This window comes from Pezoporus occidentalis, unplaced genomic scaffold (assembly GCF_034315485.1).
Source record: "Pezoporus occidentalis ecotype Australia unplaced genomic scaffold, CSIRO_AGI_Poc_V1 ctg182, whole genome shotgun sequence".
NCBI lineage: Eukaryota > Metazoa > Chordata > Aves > Psittaciformes > Psittacidae > Pezoporus > Pezoporus occidentalis.
Genome location: NW_026913662.1, coordinates 1,031,578 through 1,053,774, shown reverse-complemented (window position 1 = coordinate 1,053,774; position 22,197 = coordinate 1,031,578). Strand labels below are relative to the sequence as shown.

At 39.1% G+C, this 22,197-nt stretch overlaps 1 protein-coding gene across 12 annotated transcripts in view; it reads right to left on the bottom strand.

The window, feature by feature from the left end:
- CNOT4 (CCR4-NOT transcription complex subunit 4) overlaps positions 1-22,197 on the bottom strand; it is a 108,199-nt gene that overhangs the window by 65,772 nt on the left and 20,230 nt on the right. For 10 of the 12 annotated variants that reach the window (XM_062615497.1, XM_062615486.1, XM_062615485.1 and 7 more), the window contains one exon: positions 5,844-6,087. In XM_062615497.1, coding sequence (XP_062471481.1) covers positions 5,844-6,017 — 174 coding nt within the window. In that variant the 5' untranslated portion in view covers positions 6,018-6,087. Of the gene's footprint in view, positions 1-5,843; positions 6,088-14,583; positions 14,610-22,197 lie in introns of those variants that run through there. The other 2 variants (XM_062615489.1, XM_062615488.1) reach the window with 2 other exon arrangements.

Below are 22,197 nucleotides of genomic sequence, written 5' to 3'. Positions count from 1 at the left end.
GAAAACACAGCAAAGACTCACGTTACCCTTGAAGAACAGTTAAAACCATACCATTCTTAAAAAGTTATGTTGTTCACAAGTAACACTGAGTACCTCATACAGATTTCACAATGTACTTGATGAACAGCAACGACCTGTTAGTGGAGTCATTTGAGATTGGCTATAGCAAATGATTACCTTGAGTTTTAAAACACGTAGACATGAGGACTTCAGAGATGCAGAATACTTCTGCAAGTCATGTCACTTAAAGAGTTTCTCAAAATCTGTTAGTAAATCATGTACAATAAAGAACAGACTTTTTTTTAGGGAAGACGGACTGCTTGGCAAAGAGCTAATTCAGTTATCACAGTCAAGCTGAGTTCAGGTAGGAATGGGAAGAAAACAAGTGCACCAGTATAAGGTGGATATAATTCCAAAACCAAAATGGCTCACCCTACATCAAGGGATGTGGTATATGCACAGCCTTTCACAGATTAATTCCTTCCCCACATCCCGTACTACACAAGGCAAGGTTTGCAAGTGTGCTGCTCTCTGGTACAGCACAAGAAATGAATTCATGGTTTTCAGTAGGTTCACAGCAAGGCTCCTGAAGGTCCAAGAAAACTACAGCAGACATTGCCAAATAGCTTCTTTCTTGCCAAGTATAGCCACATTCAAAGCATATTCTCAAATGAGAAGCAAGTCAGATAATATGCTCCTTCTCTGTCCAGCTATTTGCTACTGCAGGTCCTGAAGATCAGTCAGGAAACATCCCAGGTAGCTCAAGCATAATGTTTATTTGCTCACAGTAAAACTAGTGGTTTGTACTTGTACAGGAGAGCACAAGGACTGATGAGAAGCACATGACTACACAGCAACTTCAGAATCAAGGAACAGAAACATCCTCATCTCAGCAGAAAGTACAAGACTGCCTCAATAAGGATTTCAATCAATTAAGAAATAGGAGCAGTTAATTTGCCATCAGGGATAACAGCAGTTGCTTGAGCAACAGAATAACAAGAAGTTCTTGCTAAATACTGTAGAGTTGTATTATATATGAAATGTTTCAAATATATGTTTATCACTCTTGTGACTGGATATCCTAAATTGCAGGACCTGCAAATGAATCTACATGCACCTCTTGATTTCCAAGAATAAATCAGAAACCCAATCCTATGAACTGACAGATTTTCATATATGTATCTCTAATGTGTGGCATGATGACAAATAAAGAGATGCTGTGCATTTGAAGGAGGAAGGCAAGTAAGCACAGCACCACCAGAAGCTAATTCTAAAAGACTGTATTAGAAATCCTGTTCTTTTCAAATAAGGACATACAGTCAGCCTACAAACAGGACAATAAATGATTTCATCTTCAGAGTCATTGATTCCCACGGTGCTGAAGCTCATGAACTCAGATGATCATTCAACTATAGACAGAAAACATGCAGAGAAGGCTGGCAGAACCTGGCTCTCTGAAAGCCAAGCAAGGTGAATTGACTGATATTGTATCTCACAGTACCATTTCATCTGTTGTTTAGTCTCTGTGCAACCCTGCAAAATACGGATAGACCACCACAGGCACCAGAAACTCTTAGGTCTTGCAACAGCTGAAATTGCTACATCAAGTGTTATCAGCATTATGTCAGATGCAAGACATTAAGAGATGTCAACATCAGAGATTCAATGACTAAGTTTAGCTGACACCCTCCACTCAAGTTACACAAATCCTCTTCAGCATAAACCACGGAAGTCACCTGGACAAGGTGTGCCTACGTGGAACATGACCAGATTTTGTTTACACTAACTGCAAGTTGCTGGTAGTCCTACAAGAACTTCATCAAAAGTCTGAATGTCTCTTCCATAGTCTTGTTTCTTTAATCAGAGATGATTTCTCAGTCTTCCTGACTAAGTTTGTCTTGGCATTTAAGTTTTGTTTTCTTTCAGACTTTTTCCCCCACATTTTCCCAGTTGTTGAAAGCTGAGCTGGGATTTATCAAGCATTTTGCTTTTGTCATTCCTAGATGGGTCACATTCCTTCCACACAATGGATGTACCAACATTTCCCAGTTGTTGCCTTGCTACCGAATAGGTTCTGAAATGAAAAATACACAGAAAGTCAATAAGGTTTATGCACAGTATATACCACACTACTTATATCAAGAATAACAGTGATTTCCTACATACTCCTAAGTATCAATTGTATCACCAAACTACTCAGTTGTGTAACAACTAGAAAAAACAACTGATATTTGGAGACTGTGCATTAAGACCAGAAGCAGGAGTAGGAGAAACATAGACAAGAACATGCTTATAGCATGTTCATTTCTTGATCACAAATATAGCAGTTTATTTCTCTCCATGTCTAACACAAGGTGCTAGGAGGAATAAAGCTCACTAAATAAAGCAACTGGAGAACAAGGCAAAGCCCTACCACAGGAACAGCTGTATATCAAGTTGTATTATTTGGTGGAAGGGCAAAGCAATAAAGAAATGTGAAAAAGCTAGGTTTTTTTTATTGTTGGATTTAAAAATTGCAAAAACGGACACCAAGATCAGAGAGCTATGCTATTATTAAAGCAACACAAGCAACTGAGAGTGACAAACAGTACCTAGCCTGCTGAATTTTAAAGGAAAAAAAAAATAATACAGCAACGATTAAAGTCACTGGTTTTAAATCAGTCTGGTGACCTGTAAACCAGCTTTTGGCTACATAAGTCTCTACTAAGAACAGCATTACTTTCATCTTAATTTGACTAGTTAGCAGCTATTTCACTTACAGTTAAGAAATCAATTGACTGGAAAAAACAGGAAGGCTTGCTTAGCATCTTACAATTGACTACACCTACAGTTCTGAAGGGCATCAGGAACTCAAAGCAGGTCAGTTCTGGTTTTTAGGAAGTACTTTCTGTAGTTAATGAATTAAACAGAAACAATTTCCGAGTCTATTTCAGAAAATTCAGACAAAGTTTAGGAAGCTTTTAATGTGTTTTAATGTGTTAAAAGCTAGCTTCCAAACAGCACTCAATTTAAATTATACTAGCATCTTACTTTCCAAAATTGAAACAAAACAAATGTTTGTGTACTACTGTTACTAACAGGAAGAAACTTAAACACACTAACTCAATTGACTGCCATCCCCTGAACATATTCTGCACATGTGAATGTTAAGCTACATAACAGTTTAAGCACACACAAGTATTTTCTCCTTGGTAGAAAAACTACAAGTTACAGTTAATTGTAACTTGTTACAATTACAGAGTTAAACTGTAAAGTTACAGAAAAAATACTGTAAAGTTACAGAATAACTGTTTTAAGTTTATAGATACAGTTTACTTCAAATTTATTTTATTTATAGATATAAAGTTTACAGAATAACTGTAAAGTTACAGAAAAATTACAGTTACAAGTAAACTAGAGAAGCATAGGAAACTAGTGGTATATATATGATGCACATTTAAGATCTATCAAACTAATGGCACCAGCACCACTATAATTTATAGCCAAACAATTTTATCAGACTCTTCTAAAATCTCCTCCAAACCTTTCAACCAAAATCCCTGGATAGGGAACTTCATCGCTCCTTTCCACAGACAAGTGATCAAACCACTAGAAAACTCGCACTGGATTCAATCCCACTGGCACAAATAGCAGTTTTCTATTATGCAATGGTGTATAACACTCAGCTTTGCTTTAACATATATTTATTCACAGTCCATTTTGCAGTAATTATCCTGCACTAATATACACATTATAAACATGATGTACCTGTTATATACCATGATGTATGTTGAATCCATAGTACCTACTATAAACTCTCCTGCAAAAATTTTGGTGCTTTGCTATTTTCTGCACTTCAGTACTTTAAGTGGTCACAACCAATATACACCATAGTAGATATGAATTAGAAAACTACTTAGATCTTTTCCCCAGAAGCCTTACTACACAGAGCTAGGAACTATTTAGACACACTGCACATAAAAGCACATACCTGGTTCAGGTCTCGCACACTTCAAAAGGTGGCTTCTTCAGACTTATTTGATGCTGCCATCAACTGTGCAGCTCAAAATGATTTATTCCCAAGATCCTGAAAGGGTCTCTGCGCCACAATGTCTTCGTCTATGCCACAAGAGGAGTGTACTCCTCCATCTCCTCCATGCAAATCTCCTACAATTCAGCTTCAACTCTACCCAAGAGCATCGTGTAGTCCACAGATGAAATATCTTTGTCCATTGTGAAAGAGGTCTCCTCTGTTCCAACTGTAGCACTCATTTTAACTTTCCTCCCAAAACCATTTTTTCTGAGCAAACTGTATCCAATTCAGCAAAGTATCTGCATATCCAATCATACTCCAGATTATTCCACATTAAAAAGTCCAGCTGTGGCAGTATCCATATTTCAAAGAGTTCAAATACCCAAAGGCAGAGAACAGTATGCTGATTCTGTGATTTTCTAGATATATTCCACAAACTTCCAGTAAGAACAGGCAGAGATGAATCAAACAGTTGTTAGCAAAAAAACTAGTGCAATAAATCCAGGTAAATGAAATGACTTAGACAAGGAAACTCCAGAAATCTCACGTTGCGTCAGAAAAGTTTGCTTGTACTAGGAAAAGTGCTATATAGCATGTGTCATCTGCAGCAGGTATCCCATGTGAAGACTAATCTGGCTGATGATAGGTGGATCTTCTTTGCAAGGCATACAGCTCAAATACTGCAGCAAATTTGCACAATTTGTTAACAAACATATGTTGCTATGGGAATGCCTTTAGGCTTGCAGAGGATTCCAAACACAGATCAGCTTTCGGGTAGCCAAAGCCCAAAAGAGCAGTGAGAAGTATGACTGGAAGTGCTTATAGAATACTATGGCACTGAATAAATATAGTGAGACCAAGTAAGATCACTCTGGAGCCTGAAAAGGGAGCTGTAATATGAGACAGGAAGCCAACAAAGGCATCAACTAAGGATAGGATCACAATTAAGTAACAGAAGAAAGAGGGGACATAAGTAGCTGCGATTACAAAACGAGGAAGGCCAGGCAAGAAAGTTATAATCAAGGAAAGTCATTAGAGCTAAAGAGAAGAAGATATTGAGAAAGAATTTTATTAAACACTGAAGACAAGGAGAAAATGAGTTTAAGCAAAACACTAAAAGGAGGAGGAAAATAATTCAAAGGAAAAAAAGGAGGCAACTTAGTGAAGCTGAACTTCACAGTTGTGGCCAACCAAAGTACCAGCCAGACATGAATTAAGAGAGAGGGAGGAATTAAGTGTGACTCAAAGTACTACCTTTAAGCATTTGGCAACAACATCAGAATACTATACAGACTAAAGCATTTAAAAATCTAGGCTAAAAGTTTAACACCACTGGATATATATTCCAAAGGTTTTACATGTTTAGTGTCCAGAAAAATACGGACTAAAAGCTCCAGTGCCACAAACAAAACAAGCAGGTGCTTTATAAGCTTGCCTCAGACAGCTCTGATAATTTAGCTGAATCTTGGTCTCCAGCAAACCCAAGTGCTGGAATCCCCACTGTCCTTCCTGAAAAGAGACTGTCAATGCATGAGCATTTCAACTCGCAGGTTTTGGGTTTTTTTTGCAGTTCTCCCAGTATCAGCATGCCTTGGTTCTGATCCACAGCTTCCCCTATTAATCCAGTTCTGAATTTAACAAACCAAAACTAGCCGTTGTGCAACAGCTCCAACACATATGCAGACAGAATCTGAAAGATCCAACACCTCACCCTTGATCTAGGCCATCACTAGATGAATGTTTTCCTGAAGGAAAAGGATGTCTGTGGTACCAACACAAAGCAAGAGCCTTGTGGTATGTGCAAGACAAGCCACTGTTCCAGGATATTTACCTTTCTGCAAGCAGGACAAAGTCCATTCTCATCAGTGCGGATACGATGCCAACAGAAACGACAGATTTGGTAGCCACAGGTACAAGGGAAGAAGTTGATGTCATCAATTTCCAGAGGCTCCATGCAAAGGGGGCATTCCACAGGGTCTTCCTTAGCATCAGGGCTGCGAGACATCTTTATATGTTCGCAGAGCAGCAAAAGTTTATAATAACTTAATAGACCGTGAAGGTCAGCACTTGAAGGTCTGCAAGAGGGGAGAAGAGAAAAAAAAAGAGAAAAGAATGATTAGTGCTTCTGACAATCTTTCTCTTGTACCTTTCATATATTTCAGTTCTTCACTGCTTTCCTTCTACCTATGCAAATTATCTACTAACACGCAAGTTACTCCCTAAGAAATTCATGCGCATCTTCCTACTTATGAGTCACACAAGTAACATGAAAGATGGTACTGATGATGTATCACCCTGCCTGGATAGGCAAGCACTTCAGCAGATCACTAGCCTATTTAGATCACAAACTGTACAGTTGCAGAGAAATGCTGAACAGTGTACACCATGCATTGCTTCTAAGTTCTGTCAAGTCCTTTAACTATTGCTTTCTTGAAATCTTCTACAAATCCAAAGTCAAATCCTTGAATGCAGGACTTGATGATTAAGATCAATTTATTCCTTTCATCAGAGACTTGGAACAATGCGAGATCTGGACTAACATTTCAGTCATACATTCAGACTTTTCAGTAGGATTACTGAACTGCCAAACAAAAACAAGGAAGGCTTCTTACTCAGGATTCGTTTCTTTGTCCATCTTATTATTTGGTTCAGAAACTGATTTAAAAGATCAGCCTTAGGACTACAGCATTAGCCTAGATTTGTCAGGTACACAGCTTTCTGTGTGTCAGAAAGCTTTCATCACATTCATGCTTTTCATCAGCATCCAATTCACACCAAAGCCCAAATACATGTATGTGGCTCAAAAAAAAAAAAAAAAACAAAACCCCCAAAATCCTTCGGTTTTAACTTGAGGGTGTAGCCACAACAAGGTATTTCTGGATCAGAATTTTGAAGAGAACCAACATTCAGGTCACCATTTTCTTCACTTATTTCTCAAACTCAGCCATTTGAGTATGCTTCTATTCTGTCAGTTTAAGAACGCAGCACAAGAAAGTTACATTCACACTCAAAGTAAGGGACATATGGCTGTCACCAAGCTATTCAATCACTTAAGGGGTTTTCTTTTTTTTTGTGAGAACATGTATATAGATGGGACAGAACTCAAGGGCAACAGTGGTGGACCTTGGAGGGGGGGGGGGGAATGGGGAGAGGAGGAGAAAGAAACCCACTGAGAAAGGTGGGACTAGAACGGACAGTTGGATGGTCATTATCTGTAATGAACTACAACACTTCTTTACAGTAAGTTTTTTTTTTTTAAATCCAAAATTCGTTTTACAATTATGCTTTCCCCACAACATCAGTGACACAATCACAATTTAACTACACACACAATCTGGCATCCAGGCTACTTTCCCAGCGAGTTTTCCGTTCTAACCAAAAACTACTAGATCGTATACTATCCAATCTTTCTCCAGGCTTTCAGGAGCAAGTCCAGAAACAAATTCTCACATCCACCCACTTGAAGAAGAGTGACATTTACTCTTGCACTTGAAGTTGACAATGTTTTGAGATTAAATCCTTACTCAGAGGTTTCTGTATATTGTAGGGTTAGCCTTACATAGCTCTGGTTTGATACTTTAGCAACCACAAACAAACCACAAAACTGTTCACAATCTTTCACACTCTAAACCATACTTACTTACATGAAGTCTATCTTGTAAAGCCTAAGGGATTCCAGCTCAAGTTGGGAGCTCCTACTTTACAAGGATAAGATCTGTTTAGCATCAGCCTGCAATACTTATCCCTCACCTGCACATCTCTTCAGGTACAGCAGCCAGGAGAGAACTCTCAAGAGGAAGAGCATGCACCCACACAAGCCAAGTATATAGCTTTGTCCAGAAATGGTCATACTGTAGGTAGGTTAAACTGTGTTCACAGGCTGATACCAGAAGCCTGGACCAACTGCAATTTTCACTAGTTTGGTAGGGAGTGTAGCCTCTAAGCAGGAAGTACAGTTCTGGTAAACATGTACCACCACTGCTCTAGAGGAAAAAATGTTCCACTTGATGTTCTTATAAAAGGATGAGAGAATGGATTTTAGATGCAGTAAGCATAATTTCTCTGTATGGTATGCAGTAGCAATGACACTGCCCTCTTCCTGACCTTCACAATTACTACAATAATAGAAAAAAAGTATCTACAGTAACATAGCAGCTTTTACTCCATTATCTGTGCTTTCTTTACAGTGCCGTATTTACAATCATTTTGACACGCTCAAAACCTGGTCCTGGGACCTTAACAGTGTTTTTTTCAGAGAAAACTAGCAGAATATGACCTGAAGGAAGGAAAGGATTCGTTTGGGAGCTTTGACTTGTTTTAAAGAACACATTCCCACTGGCTGAAGAGTGGGAGGGACTGTTAAAAGGCCACAGCACATTATTTAATGACTTATTATGCAGAGAACACATTTCTACAGCAACCCTTATATTTCCTGTAAACTTTTCACACTTGTATAGTAGCAAAACCGCTACAACACGAAAGTGACTTTAAGCCGAAGCAAGGATAAACTGAATAGATTTCGTTCCATTTAGATTTGGATTTGACTTTGTCACACATCTCCAAATGGATCAGTTAGCAGACAGCATATCCCCTTTGACTGTGTACTCCACCGTACGCTCAGCAGCTAGGCCTACTGAAACACATATAAATAAAGCCACACTACTACTAGTGAAGCTGTAATTAAAAGCATGGTTTTGAAGAAACTTCAGCCACCACAGTAAAACTACTGAATTATGAAGTCACTATTTGGAATTTCTGAAATAGTGCAACATATTAGCTAGCGCCTCTGGGATGTGCAGACAAACTGCAGCATGATTAACATTTATGAGTTGTGTAAGTTAACGCTAGGAGTACAGCAGCTGCTACAAATAATGCCAATAGCTTGCTTCAGTCAGCAAATGGCCCGTTATTTTATAACAAGGAGAAAAGAGCAGCTGTGTGCCATGTTTCTTGAAACTAAGTAAGAGGCAGTATTTATTTACTTGGGAAAAGACCATTCAAGCATCCCATTTAGAGATTCTTCACTGAAGTGTGTCTCCATTTCAGGAGGGTTTATACACCAGGGTTCGCGTCTCAACTCTGCATCAGAACAACACCTTTTTTTTTTTTTTTTTTTTTTTTTTTTTTTTTTTTTTACAAACCCAGAATAACATACATAGTAAGGCATCATTAATGCACTGCCTATACAGCACTACCAAGAAACACAGAGTAATTACTTAGCTCTAAAGCTATTCCAAACAATTCAATAGTAACATCAGAAAAGTAACACAGCAATGGCAAAAACCAAAAGGCATTACATGCTGTGTTTAATCCAGAGCATTTAGTCTTTGGGATCAAGTTCAAAGAGATGAAATTAATAGCATCTCAGAAGAGGAACAGGAAGAAGGTTGTGCACATGTACATACACAATACAAGCAGCCAGGCTGTGTCCATACACTTTCCAAGACACTGACAACTGCAGTCAAACAGGGCCCTGACAACTCCACATCCTGTTTACAGGAGACTCTGCCAAAACATTCATGCACAAAGGGATGGAGCAGAGGTGGACAAAGTCCAGCAGCACCTTTTAGATGTGGTGTATTTGTAATACGTAATAACTAAAATACAGAAATAAAGTTTTGTGTCTTATCCTTTCTACCATACCAACTAAGAAGTTCATTTCCAAACACATATGCAGAATGAAAAGATAATTTTTCATTAACTTTTAAAAGTGCTTACTTGGTGGATTTCACAGCTGTGTCTAATCAGCTTCACTGTACAATTGTTTCTCTTGATGAAATCCTCCAAATTTTGCAGTTGGGAAAGAGAGCCTACTATTTAAGGGTACTCAAATAGTACGATCTCTCTTTTTCTACTAAAGACAATTTTACTTTTAATATAGCTAGTGATTTCAGTCCACTGAAGATGGAGACGTTGTCTTTCCCTTCTTCATTAAGGTGAGCAAGTTTAGCTTCCAGTAATTTATCTTCCCCATTTAATTTTAAAAGATGCCATAAAAATAGGGGGGGGTCAGGGGAAACACAAGCTTGCTATCCATTTATTTTCAAGTGTACCAATTTGAGATTCAACACACACTCCCCTTCATCTCCCCAGAGCAGACACCGGAACATCTCCACTTGCTAGCAGTTCATTTCAGTAAACACGTCCCTTTAAGTTCTCCCCCAAAAGTTGTGAAAAATCTAGCCATGAAAATTAAAGGACTCTCATCCCAGAAAATATTTGGATACTTATGGCCTCTTGGAGGAAAAAAATGCAGACATACATTAGCTAATGTTTCCCTTAGAGTTCAAGCATACCTGACACTTGAAGTGAAATAGGTCAGAGTCTATGCACCAGACCTTTAGCAAAGGCTCATTAAACTTATACAAACAGAAACTCCTTTTTTTTTTTGTGGCCTTGTATCTTTGAAACTCATCAGCCCTAAAAAGTCTCAAAAGCACACTGAGGATGCTGCCCCTAATGCCACAGGGGAGGCAGCTACACCACACCTCCTCCCATGCCTGAAACATCTGCTCCCACCCTGCAGAAGGATCACTTCTCTTTCCCTACTTCACCACTGTGGTGATACCACATACAAGCTGGAAGCAGAAAGACAAGCAGACTATAAGCAGCAGCTATAACAGGTTATCGCTTCCTTGAATCAGGGGAGCAAGCAGCAGGTGTGTCAGCACAGCACTATCCTCCAGGCAGGCACACAGCAGCCCGAGGCCTACAGTTGCATTACCTCCTGCTAGTGGCTGCTGAAAGGAAAGCAACCTTGATCCCCTTCAGCCTCTGATTGTTAGAAAGGGGATTGATTCACTTCACTGCACTGTAGTGACCACTGGAAGGTTTATATCAAAACCCTTCTCAGGTAGGCTGCAGAGGTGCCGTAGTTTAAACCCGGTGAGGCAACTCCTTCACTCACTCCCCCCCCCCTTTCTTTCCCTCCCCCTACTCCTGGAGGGATGGAGAGGAGAATCAAAAAGAATGCAACTCCCATGGGTTGAGATAAGAACAGTTTAGTAACTAAGGTATAACATAAATCACTACTGCTACCACCAATAGTAACAATGATAAAGGAAATAACAAGGGAAGAGAATACAACATCTCACCACAGCTGACCGATAACTTGCCCCCCCCCCCAGCTCAACCAAGCTCTGACTGATACCTCCTCCAACCCCACAGTCTACCAGCCCTTCTGGCTAACTCCCAGTTACATCCTGGCCATGACGTGCTGTGGTATGGAATATTTCTTTGGCTAGCTTGGGTCAGGTGTCCTGTCTCTGATTCCTCCCGGCTTCCCCTCCTCCCTGGCAGAGCATGAGGCTCACCAAAGTCCTTGACCAAAACAAAACATCATTGTTATCAGTTCTGTTCCCGAGCTGAAAGTCAAAACACTGCACTGCACCAGCTGCCAAGAAGGAGAAAAATGATTGCTACTGCTGAACCCAGGACAAGAGGAAAGCTCATTTTTACTTTAAGCATGCAGAAGTGAGGGGGATCCAGCATATTTGTCATTCAAGGCCCCACAGACAACCCATACAGAAGGGCATTCAGATACGCAGGTCTCATCATGGATGTTCTAGTCATTAAAGCATGATGTGTCTTAATTAAGTCATCCACACAAATTAGAAACCCAGGGAACTTCCCCAGGCCACCTGTTTGCTTGCCTGTCTACTTGCCCATCATTTTTCAGAGCACTACCAAGGAAGGTCATCCCTTTCTCCCGCCAGCCCTTCACTCACATCAAAATACAGTGCTATTTTACAACCACCTAGCAACACTGACACAGGAGACAGCAGGAGTACTGAAAAAAGGCTATGCTTTTTTAAGTTTTATGGTGCTATTACTGAGAACAAAGACACTTCAGTGGCAAGCAAGCAGGCTCTTGAATTCATCCAAGTTGATTTTCATTTGAGACAGAGGGAAAGGTCACTTCATACTTCTTTTTCCTGACTGTGCTAAACATTTAAAGCAAACTGCACGCATTGAAAAATCATGCCCAGTAACTGCACAGTCTGTTTTCTCTCATGTCTTCTCTCTGAAATAATGTTTATTACTCTGTGTTCTTCAGCTACATTTTGATCACAGTACAAACAATGCAAAAGAGGTAGACAAAGTCCTGAATGTTTAGAAATAGGAGGAAGAATCAATTAGCCATCTCAATATTCCTAAAAATAGTGTTACACTGACTAGGATTATCCCCAAGTTATTTAGCTGAAAGACATCAAAACTGAAGTCTCTAGAGATTCCTCTGTTTTAAGCCTCCCTGCAGGTACTTAGGCTTGCTCCCATGGTAGCAGACTTTGAATTCTGCCAGCATAAGCAGCTGTACTAACACTTGAACCAACAAGACCAAAACATAACTATTTTTACTGGGTCATATTTAGCTTAAATCAATCCTCTATCCAGTTCATCACACAGCCAAGCAGAAGCTTGCACCAGCATGGTAAAGATATAGAAATGAGTACCCAGAGGTAGTGTCTGCTCAGGCAGCAGATTCAGCAACAGTGCAAAAATCAGCTAAAGGATTTACTAAGTTTCAGCCTAATGCCCTGAAGGTACCTTAGTAACAAAAACAGAAAAGTGAGATGCCACCAGCTAACTGAAAAGGGAGCTACTAATTCTTTATAAACTCACTGTGAACACAAACTATTTCAAGACAGTTACGTGGCAGAAAAAAAAAGTTATGTACCACAAAAAGATGCTTTTTTCTCATTTATACTGAATGAGGAATTGGTCACTGTAGGCTTATTGTTACAGCACTCGGCTTTTATGCATAAAGGGCTACATACTATCAGTGACACATAAATGCCAAGTAAGAGATTATTTACTCAAATTACTTTCTTACAAATCATGAACAGGATCAAGGTGGTAAAGTTTATTTACAAACAAAATAGGCCGAGTAAGATTCATCCTCAAGCACATAAAACTGTGGATGCAATTATCCAAGACAATGACACTAACCTAGCATCTAGGTCAAGTCATTCAATGAAATTAAAAGCATAATACTGCTCTGTAACTGTCCAAATTAATTTCCCACATTAATTAATGTTAGAACTTGAATGCTAGTATTCCTTATTTTCTTCCTGCAGGCCCTCATTTCATTTTTGTGCCTATAGCACCACTATATATAGACATGATATGCCAAAGGCATGTGGATAATGAATTAGAAGTAGGCTATACAATTATTAGCTTAAATATTTTAAAAGCCTAAGTCACAGACAGTGACTGTCTAGTACTGATACACATATTCCAGCATGATTAATTCCCACTCCTCAGGACACAAACATGAGATGCTCAAGCAACAGGTGAAACAAAATAGCCACACCTATACAGACCTGCATACAGCAAATTATATCACTAATTGTTGTCAAATAATATTGCAGAGAACAGAACAGCTCCTGTTTAACATGAAATACGTTCCATCTGAACTATCCTGAATTCCCTAAATCTCTCTCTCCTAGGAAAAAGGGTACTATTCCATTCCTTGTACTTTTTCTTGAAAGCATCTGTTACCAGTCACTGTCAGAAAGATGATCTAGATAGATCAGCTTGCCAATCATGCAGCAACAACCGGCATCTTTTAAATAGCCTATTTGGGGAATGGAGAGTCTTCATTCAGTTCACGCAGCACACCAGTACGAAACACTGATTCTGCAGTTAGGCTACCTACACATTAGCATACTAGAGTTCAATTTTTCCATAATGCTGTGTTCTGTTTAGTCCTTAGTAAGGTGATACATACTCAAAACACACACTTGTCTTCCTGGTGAATCTGTAAATCACTACTAGCACTGAAAAACTCCTTTCCACATCCTGGCACACCAGTTATCTCTGCATTTGAAGACTAGCATATTGATTTCATTGTAGAAGACTCACATTCTAGCACAGCAGCACTATCAGACAGCTGGAACAGTACTTTGGAAAAACAGTGTTTTGTAAAAGACACATGATTTAAGAGACTAAAAGCTTTGTTAATCCATATACTTGCAGTATTTTTTGATATGACAATATTTAATTGTAAAGGCAGTCACTAACATAATAAAACAATTCAGGACCAGTGCAGAGTCCCCCAGCAGTTTTTTTAATGATAACATAACAGACTAACACTGTTCAGCTACTCAAGCTCCCTACAACAAGCCACAGAGGCTGAGTGAGTAATAGCATCTTGACCTCACCCACCTGTCCTTTGTGTATTTCACAGATGTTTCTAACATCTACTGTTTTTACCTCTGCAGATTAAAAATCCTAGACACAGGTGTTCCATTGGTGCTATCCTGAATAAGTGTGGAGACACTGGTTAGAACACCTCTAGGCTTCAGCTTATCCCATGTTGCAACCCCCTGAACAATGACTTTGTGTCACTGGAGCATCTTATCTATGCATTTATCTTCTGCTGCCTTTTACTCACAATGACTTAAAATCACCAATTCTAAAACAAACTGCAAGTTAACCCTCCCCTCAACTGATTTTAACTTTTCAACTACCATTTTTTCCTACCAGTAACTACTAAATATGTTCATTTACAACTAAACAAAGCTTTAAAAAAACCAAAACCAAGTAACCCAGCAGAAAGTCTGTATTACCCACACTTGAGCCGTTGGTGTTTCAGTATGTAGTACGTTCCTCCAATTTCTGAGGGTAGGTTTCTTAATCTAGTATCAATGGTGTATTTAATAACATCTTTTTAAAAAAATCTACAGGGAATTTTAAACCAGCGTAACATACAGAAGTCATACAAACTCTTTGATGTGCTTGTAACATAAGACAGTATATTCACAAAACTTGAAACCAATTATCTAAAAGTAGCAATGTTAATGGTAGGTTGTATTTCCAAATCCTTCGAGATTTCAGAACTAGTATGGCACATTCTCGTTTTCCTTTCCCAAGGGTAAAAAGAGAAAAAAGCTTTTTCGCCTTAAAAGAATTGGTTCCTCTAGTGAAAGTGAAGACCTGACTGTGCCTTTAAAAGTTGGTTCAGCAAATAAACAGATTTCAGTTTTTTCGGTAGTGAGCTCTACTAGTATAATGAATGCTAGAAGTCGTACATAGTATCATTTATTCATAGCTTGAATATGACAACTACTAGAGGAAATGCTAATTTAAGTGACAAAGATTACTAAGTAGAAGAATAACATTGTAACACTTGTTACTGACTTTGATGTGGGAGTTGAACAAAAACTTATTTTAAGAGACATGATCTACAAACAAATTTAAAAATCCTCAACCAAACCACAACCCAAAACCCACAACATGCTGCTCATCACCACACCAGTGGTACCCTTTCCCTTTGCACAGCAGTTGGGGTGCTGTCCTCCCTCTCCCACGACACAGCTCAGCTGTCTGCCTCTTTCCTAGGCAGCCCTCTCACCATCTCCCACTTTTCATCAGTCTCCCCAGTACCATTCAAACTATTTACATTTTCCTAGGATGCCTTCATCCAAAAGAGGTGAAAACCAGCATTTACTCCAGCATTACCCATTCTGGCTACTGGAATTTTTATCAGGCCGTTTCTTCACTAAAGAAAGGTAAGAACATGCCATTCTATAACAAAAAATTCTTGTTCTAACTTGTGTTAGACTACATACTTATTAATAATGGCCAGTATTCCCAGATCCAATTAGGAAGAAAAGCTCAACTCTGAAGAGCTCCATAGACAACTCAGAAATTCTCACACGTGAAAGTCACCTCACTGAGGTTGAAAGACTGTGTTTGAATATGTGAATATAACCCAGTTTGCAACATACTGCTGGCAGCCATGGCCTCTTGGATAACTTGCCAGAAGGACTTATTTTTGACCTGCTGCTCCAGTTGCATTAGTTCACAAACACTTAATATTACAACTGATCTGAAAAGATGCTTGAAGAACAGGAGTCTTAACACCAATGAAACAGTCTAGCACAGAGCATCATCAATGCAGTATGCTCAGAAAGAGAAATATACTTTTTTTTTAAACTTGCATTAAAAGACAGCTCAGCTTTTGCATTAAAAAGACCTCTCAATTGCATTTTCATGACACAGCACAAACAAGACCACTGCAGCATCTTTAGAAGTCCTAGCCTACCTGTCCAGCTGTACTCAGTAATCACAGGCTGCACTATCCAGTGCATAAACCCTGTAACCAGTTTTCCTATTAATTGCTAGATATTTCTGTTACCAAAATGAAGGAAAAAGAATCATCAGTTAAACCTTCTGCAAACAGATCTCTAGAGATTTAATTATTACCCACTAGATAAACAACTTCCTCTAGAGCAAAAGGATGATCGGTTATCTGCCCCTAAAGAAGTAGTTAAAGAAACTGTATCTTCCACAGAAACCATAACTAAGGAAAATGCCAGTGGAGCTAAGGCACATTCCAGATGAAATTTTTCTCTTCAGATTTTTTAATTCAAGGACCTCTGATTGTTAAAAATTCATCATTAGCTTTTGTTTTTAAGGGAACATATTTCTTTAGCCCATAACAGTTCTCAAAGTGATTTGTAGAAAACTAGGTATAAAATGGAAAACTGGATGATCACAGGTCAGGGCTTCTTGTCTCTACCTGCAAAGTATCTCAGGAACATTTCAAATTCCTTAACTCTTCCTTATGAATTGCTGAGTTGTCACAGCAGTGATAAACCAGAAAAGCATCTTACCCACGTATTAGTATCAAAAACCACACACATGGCAAGTAGTACATTTTCCATTTATGTATAAATGGAGACCTCACTTGCGAGAGTGAGACCTCACTTGGAGTATTGTGTACAGTTCTGGTGTCCTCAACATAAAAAAAGACATGGAACTGTTGGAACAAGTCCAGAGGAGGGCCACAAGGAGTATCAGGACTGAAGCACCTCCTGTATGAAGACAGGCTGAGAAAGTTGGGACTCTTCAGCTTGAAGAAGAAAAGGCTGCATGGAGACCTCATAGCAGCCTTCCAGTGTCTGAAGGGGGGCTATAAGGATGCTGGGGAGGGACTCTTCATTAGGGACTGTAGTGATAAGACAAGGGGTAACGGGTTAAAACTTAAAACAGGGGAAGTTTAGATTGGATATAAGGAGGAAGTTCTTTACTGTGAGGGTGACGAGGCACTGGAATGGGTTGCCCAGGGAAGTTGTAAATGCTCCATCCCTGGCAGTGTTCAAGGCTGGGTTGGACAGAGCCTTGGGTGATATGGTTTAGTGTGAGGTGTCCCTGCCCATGGTAGGGGGGCTGGAACTTGATGATCTTAAGGTCCTTTCCAACCTTAACTGTTCTATGATTCTATAAGCAGGGGGGATTGAACACTGTATCTGCCTTGTTAAAAACAAACATGAACATAATACCAGCCTAATTATTGTTTTCTTAGCAACAATGGTATTAGGTCTTCTAGGTTCTTCCACAATCCATAAAAGAATAAAGACTTTTGAGTTGGACTGGAGGGGAGAGAAGCACCAAAATAAGCCTGAGATATCTGCACAGAGAACGCCTTATACAGCTCATCTATAGGTTCTGGATGAGCAGCAATTCCAGCCCGAGTGCTTCTGCTAATCGAGTGATAATGCAAAGCATTGAGTTCAGAAGAACAGAAATGCTTTGTCAAAGTCCACACGCTCCTCAGTGCTCACAACTCTATCTTGAATCTCACTGCCAGCTGTTGCCAGAGATTAGAGGACTGGCATGAAGCATGCAGCATGACACACTGATTTACAAATCAACAGCCACATACAGCACTAGACTGAACATGCCTGCTTATTGTTGTTCAAGTAAAACACAAGCTACTACTTTATCCCTTCCCTGCTCAGAAACTGTGAAGCACCTATGTTAATGCCTCCCCTTGGTTCTAGTAGTAGCTTGTACTTTAAGTCTAACCTTATGGGGGAAAAAAAAAAACAAACAAAAACGACACAGTAATTCCTGATCTTCATTTCACTCTGGAATTATGTGGATGCTTTATAAAAGTCTCACATCATCGTCTGATTTTCCTGGTTGTAGCTTTATTCCCAACAATTCTAAGTGTCCTACCAGATGCCATGAAGCAATGAAGCCTTCACAGGACTTATTTAAATTTAACTGTGATAACTGAAATAGTCTGAATGGTACAGATTCAGTATCAGCAAGAAGCATGCCTACCTCCTGAAAGTTTATATAGTTCTCAAAAGACAAACAAAACAAACAAAATAAAAAACAAAAAAACCCCACCTAGTAAGGGAAAAGCAGCCCACTGTGTATTTAAGAGAGTCAGAAAATGATAGAGAGAATTCCAGAGGTACCTCTTCTCCAGAGCTGAAACTGCTTCCTTGGAAAGCTAGCAGAAACCACACTTTACCTCTCCCTTCTTGAAACAGAAGTTTCCACACCAAGGTCGGCCCTATAAGCAGGACTCCCAGCAGTGGCTACTAAACTAGACTTCGCTTTAACTGAAGACAACAGCAACAGAGTAAGAAAGAAATGATTACATGATCAAAACCCAACTGCTGATCACCACACAAGACATTCTTGTAAAGGTCAGGATGGAACAGAGACAGTAAAAGTTAAAATTTAAAACTTATAAATCACTTTGTATTTCTGGACCCAGGGATGCATTGTAGGAGCAGTAGCACAGCCGCTGCCATACCTCTATAGCAGAGATTGCAGGGAAAACTGCTGGAGCAGTAACAGCTTGCAACAGAGTTTGTGGTTTATCAGCTTTTCTTGCACTATACCATTTAAAATATTCCCACATCTGAACCAAGTACTTTGCCTTTTAATGTCTCTGGTTGCATATGGTCAAATCAAGAGGAAGAGCCTTTTTTCTTTTTTTTTTAAAATAAGGTATCTCAGCAGTAGTTTTTCTTCATGTACATCACATTTTTTGAATATGCTGTGGTCTAGAGGCCACTTGTACAGAGAGCAGACGTAATGCAGACAACTGCGATACATGACAACATGAATTTCCAGGTGCAGTTCTGATGTGAAAATAAGCCACTACATTTTGTCATTTCTTGAAATGGAGCTTGGAGCAGAGGAGCTGGTGGGAATCAAACAAATCCCCTGGTTTTAAGTGTTCCTGACTCAACACAGGAAGAACACAGCCAGAGTTTTCTTTAGGAGCATCAAGCCAAAGTTTATGAAGTTACATTTTCAAGAAAAAACACAGTTTAGGAAAGACAGCGACAACCAGCAGTCACGGAATGCTGACACATGAATTGCCATTCCCAGTCAAATATTACAAAAATCTTGAATATATTAAGCACTAGTCTAGAACTAGGATTTCCTGCCTCCATTTATTAGAATTGTAAAAGCCCCAATGCGTTAAAATACACGGCCTTAAAAACTGGCAAAAAGAGTTTTCCCCTCAATACCTGCACATTTGTTATATGACAACTTCCGTCTATACAAGCTTTACTTGCTACAAATGAGAAGTTCAGATTTATAAAAATAAAGTGTCATTAATGCTCGATCAGACAATTTTTAACCAAGTTTCAGTGGGATACAGGATCTCTTCAACATTTTATACAAAAGAGCTATACATTCCAAAGCATATTTCTTTTTAAAGCTATTTTGTCTAAGAAGTTGACTGGGCTTATGTCTACAAGATTAGTTTAGAAGTTATCTGCAGGTTTACTTTTAGAGAGTCTGGTCAGTCATACACATTGATCAAGCAGCTGGGGAGGAGCACAGTTCCTGCCTACTGAGCCCATACTTCAAAACTTCTGCTCATGAGTTTACAGAGTTGCTCTATAACAGGTAGCTGCAGTACCAGATTTTTAAGAATGGGAATTGATAACAAAAATATTTTTAAAGGGACTTAGCATACTTGTCCTTTACTGGAAGGAAATGTTTTGCTAAGAAAAGCATTAGGATATTTCACTGAAAATAAGCAGATTGAATTTCTTTGCCTCACCTCCCATTGGGTTTACAGAATCAGAGGTACATTGATATAATGTGCCATACCAAAAGTAACGGCTTCCAGCCAGATATTAACCATCCAAAGGAGGATCCATTCATAAATACAAACACATCAGATTCTCCAGGTGTGAACAAATACTGCAAAGCCTGTAACTTTAAAGATTTAGCCCATAATGATATACAATGACCACACTAGTTAGAGCCAGAGTTAGCATGCAGTGAAAGCATGTCCATGGAGAGACAGTTATATCCCTTTCCCCCATTCCCCAAATAATTTTTGAGGAAACTCTCAGATCATGAGGACTAGAACCATCTTGTTTTCTCCTTAAGTTTCAAAAAGACTTTCAGTAGGGCTCTGCTGACCTCTAAAAACTAAGGTGTCATCAAGAAGCATCTATCCTCTCACGGATCATAGAAACATAGCAGGTAGATTTAGATAAGATATTAGGAAGAAATTCTTCTCTACAAGGGTTGTAAGACATTGGAACAGGCTGCACAAAGAAGCTGTGAGTGCCCCAATCCTGGCAGTGTTCAAGGCCAGGTTGGAGAGAGCTTCGAGCAACCTGGTCCAGCAGAAGGTGTTCCTATCCATAGCAGAGGGTTGCGACTTTATCATCTTTAAGGTTCCTTCCAGCCCAAACCATTCTATGCTTCTATGTTGAGATGTTAAGAATCGATTTTAAAAATTTGGAAACGAAGAAAAAAGGGAAGCCAACTATGGTAGCTCCACAGAATTCTCTAATATCACAGACATAAGCCATTCTACTTATTCGTGCTCCCAAAAAGAAAGTGAGGATGAAGTGGATAAAAATTACTACACCAAAGGACTTGCCATTTAAGACTGGCACAAAAATCTAAATCTCATGAGACTAAAGAGAAATAAATAGTACGAAATATATTGTTTCTAAATACCAAATGATGCAAGCCAGGAAAAAATGATTTCTAAGTGAGCACAGTGATGCCCCAATATATCTAGCAACCTTAAACATCTGAGCCATTCTAAGTATCTCCTGATACATCAGTTCAGTAATTAGCCAAACTAAACGCAAACTACATTAGGAGGAAAAGCACCAAAACCCATCACTGCAGAAGCCTACAATGCATGTGCGTCCTGTACCCAGAACAGCTCTGTTTCCCTCTCCCACATGGAGAAAGAACTAGCAAGTACAGAAGGAATAACAAGACTTACCAAATGTATCATAAGGAACAAAACTGACCCACTGGGGAAAAGGTACTGTGGGTACACAAGAATGGAAGAAACAAAGAATATGAACATAATCACTCTTTTATATATGTTACATTATTTATATATACATATATATATATATACACATACACACACACATACAAAAATAAATACTGTGCTAGGTCAAACTGTGCAACTCCTTGCTATCTAAAGTTGCAGAGGACAGAATTTAAACACCTTAAAAATTATCAGCCAAGCTGACCAGGGTGGAAGACACAGTGTAAAGTGAGTAGCTCAAACACCACTAAGCAGAAAATACACTGCCAAGGAAGTGGCTTCATTAGAAGCCCTCAAGCTGGTTATCAGCAGTTAGCCAGGCAACAGATACCTACACCAAGAAATGTCACAGCTCTTTGCAGAAGTATATCAAGAAATTATGTTGAACTGTTGAAAAATATTCCCACTTTTGATCAACAAAAGCTGTCAGCAGCTAATTTAATGTTACAAATCTGCATCTGCATATACTGCATGAGAAGAATCACAGCTGCATCACTCTGATTTTCACACCATTGGTACTACCCAAAGTTCCCAGAACTCACTGCTGTGTAGTGACACTTTCAATTACAAGCCTTTAAAAAGTACAATGAGCAAATCTATGGTGAAAATCATTTCCGTGTCCACCAATAACAGATATTATGATGGAGAAATACTTAATCATAGCACTGAGATACTGTCTATAAGGCTTTTCTAGACTCTCACAAGTGATAAAAATTAGAGGAAGAAAATAGATTGAGATTGGCTTACTCTATTTGTAAAGTGGGAGTACAAAGCTGCTTCTGTAGTATTATTTGAACAGTACTACACAAAAGCTATAACCCAGCTCCAAAGCTTCAGCATTCACACAAGAGACTAACTTACCTACTGCTAATATTACTTGGAGCAAGCTGTTTGCAACCATACTATTTTTTTTTCTTACTTGATATTATAAACAAAGCTGTTTCTTGACACAGCAATCTCTCAAATAACCACATCCAGCAGCTCAGACCTCCTAAAGTACTACAACTTAATATGTAATCTGCATACAGCGATCTGCAGCAACAACTGAAATCTTAACCATCTGAAGAAAAAAACAGCGAAACACGTAGGGTCAGTAAATTTCATGGCC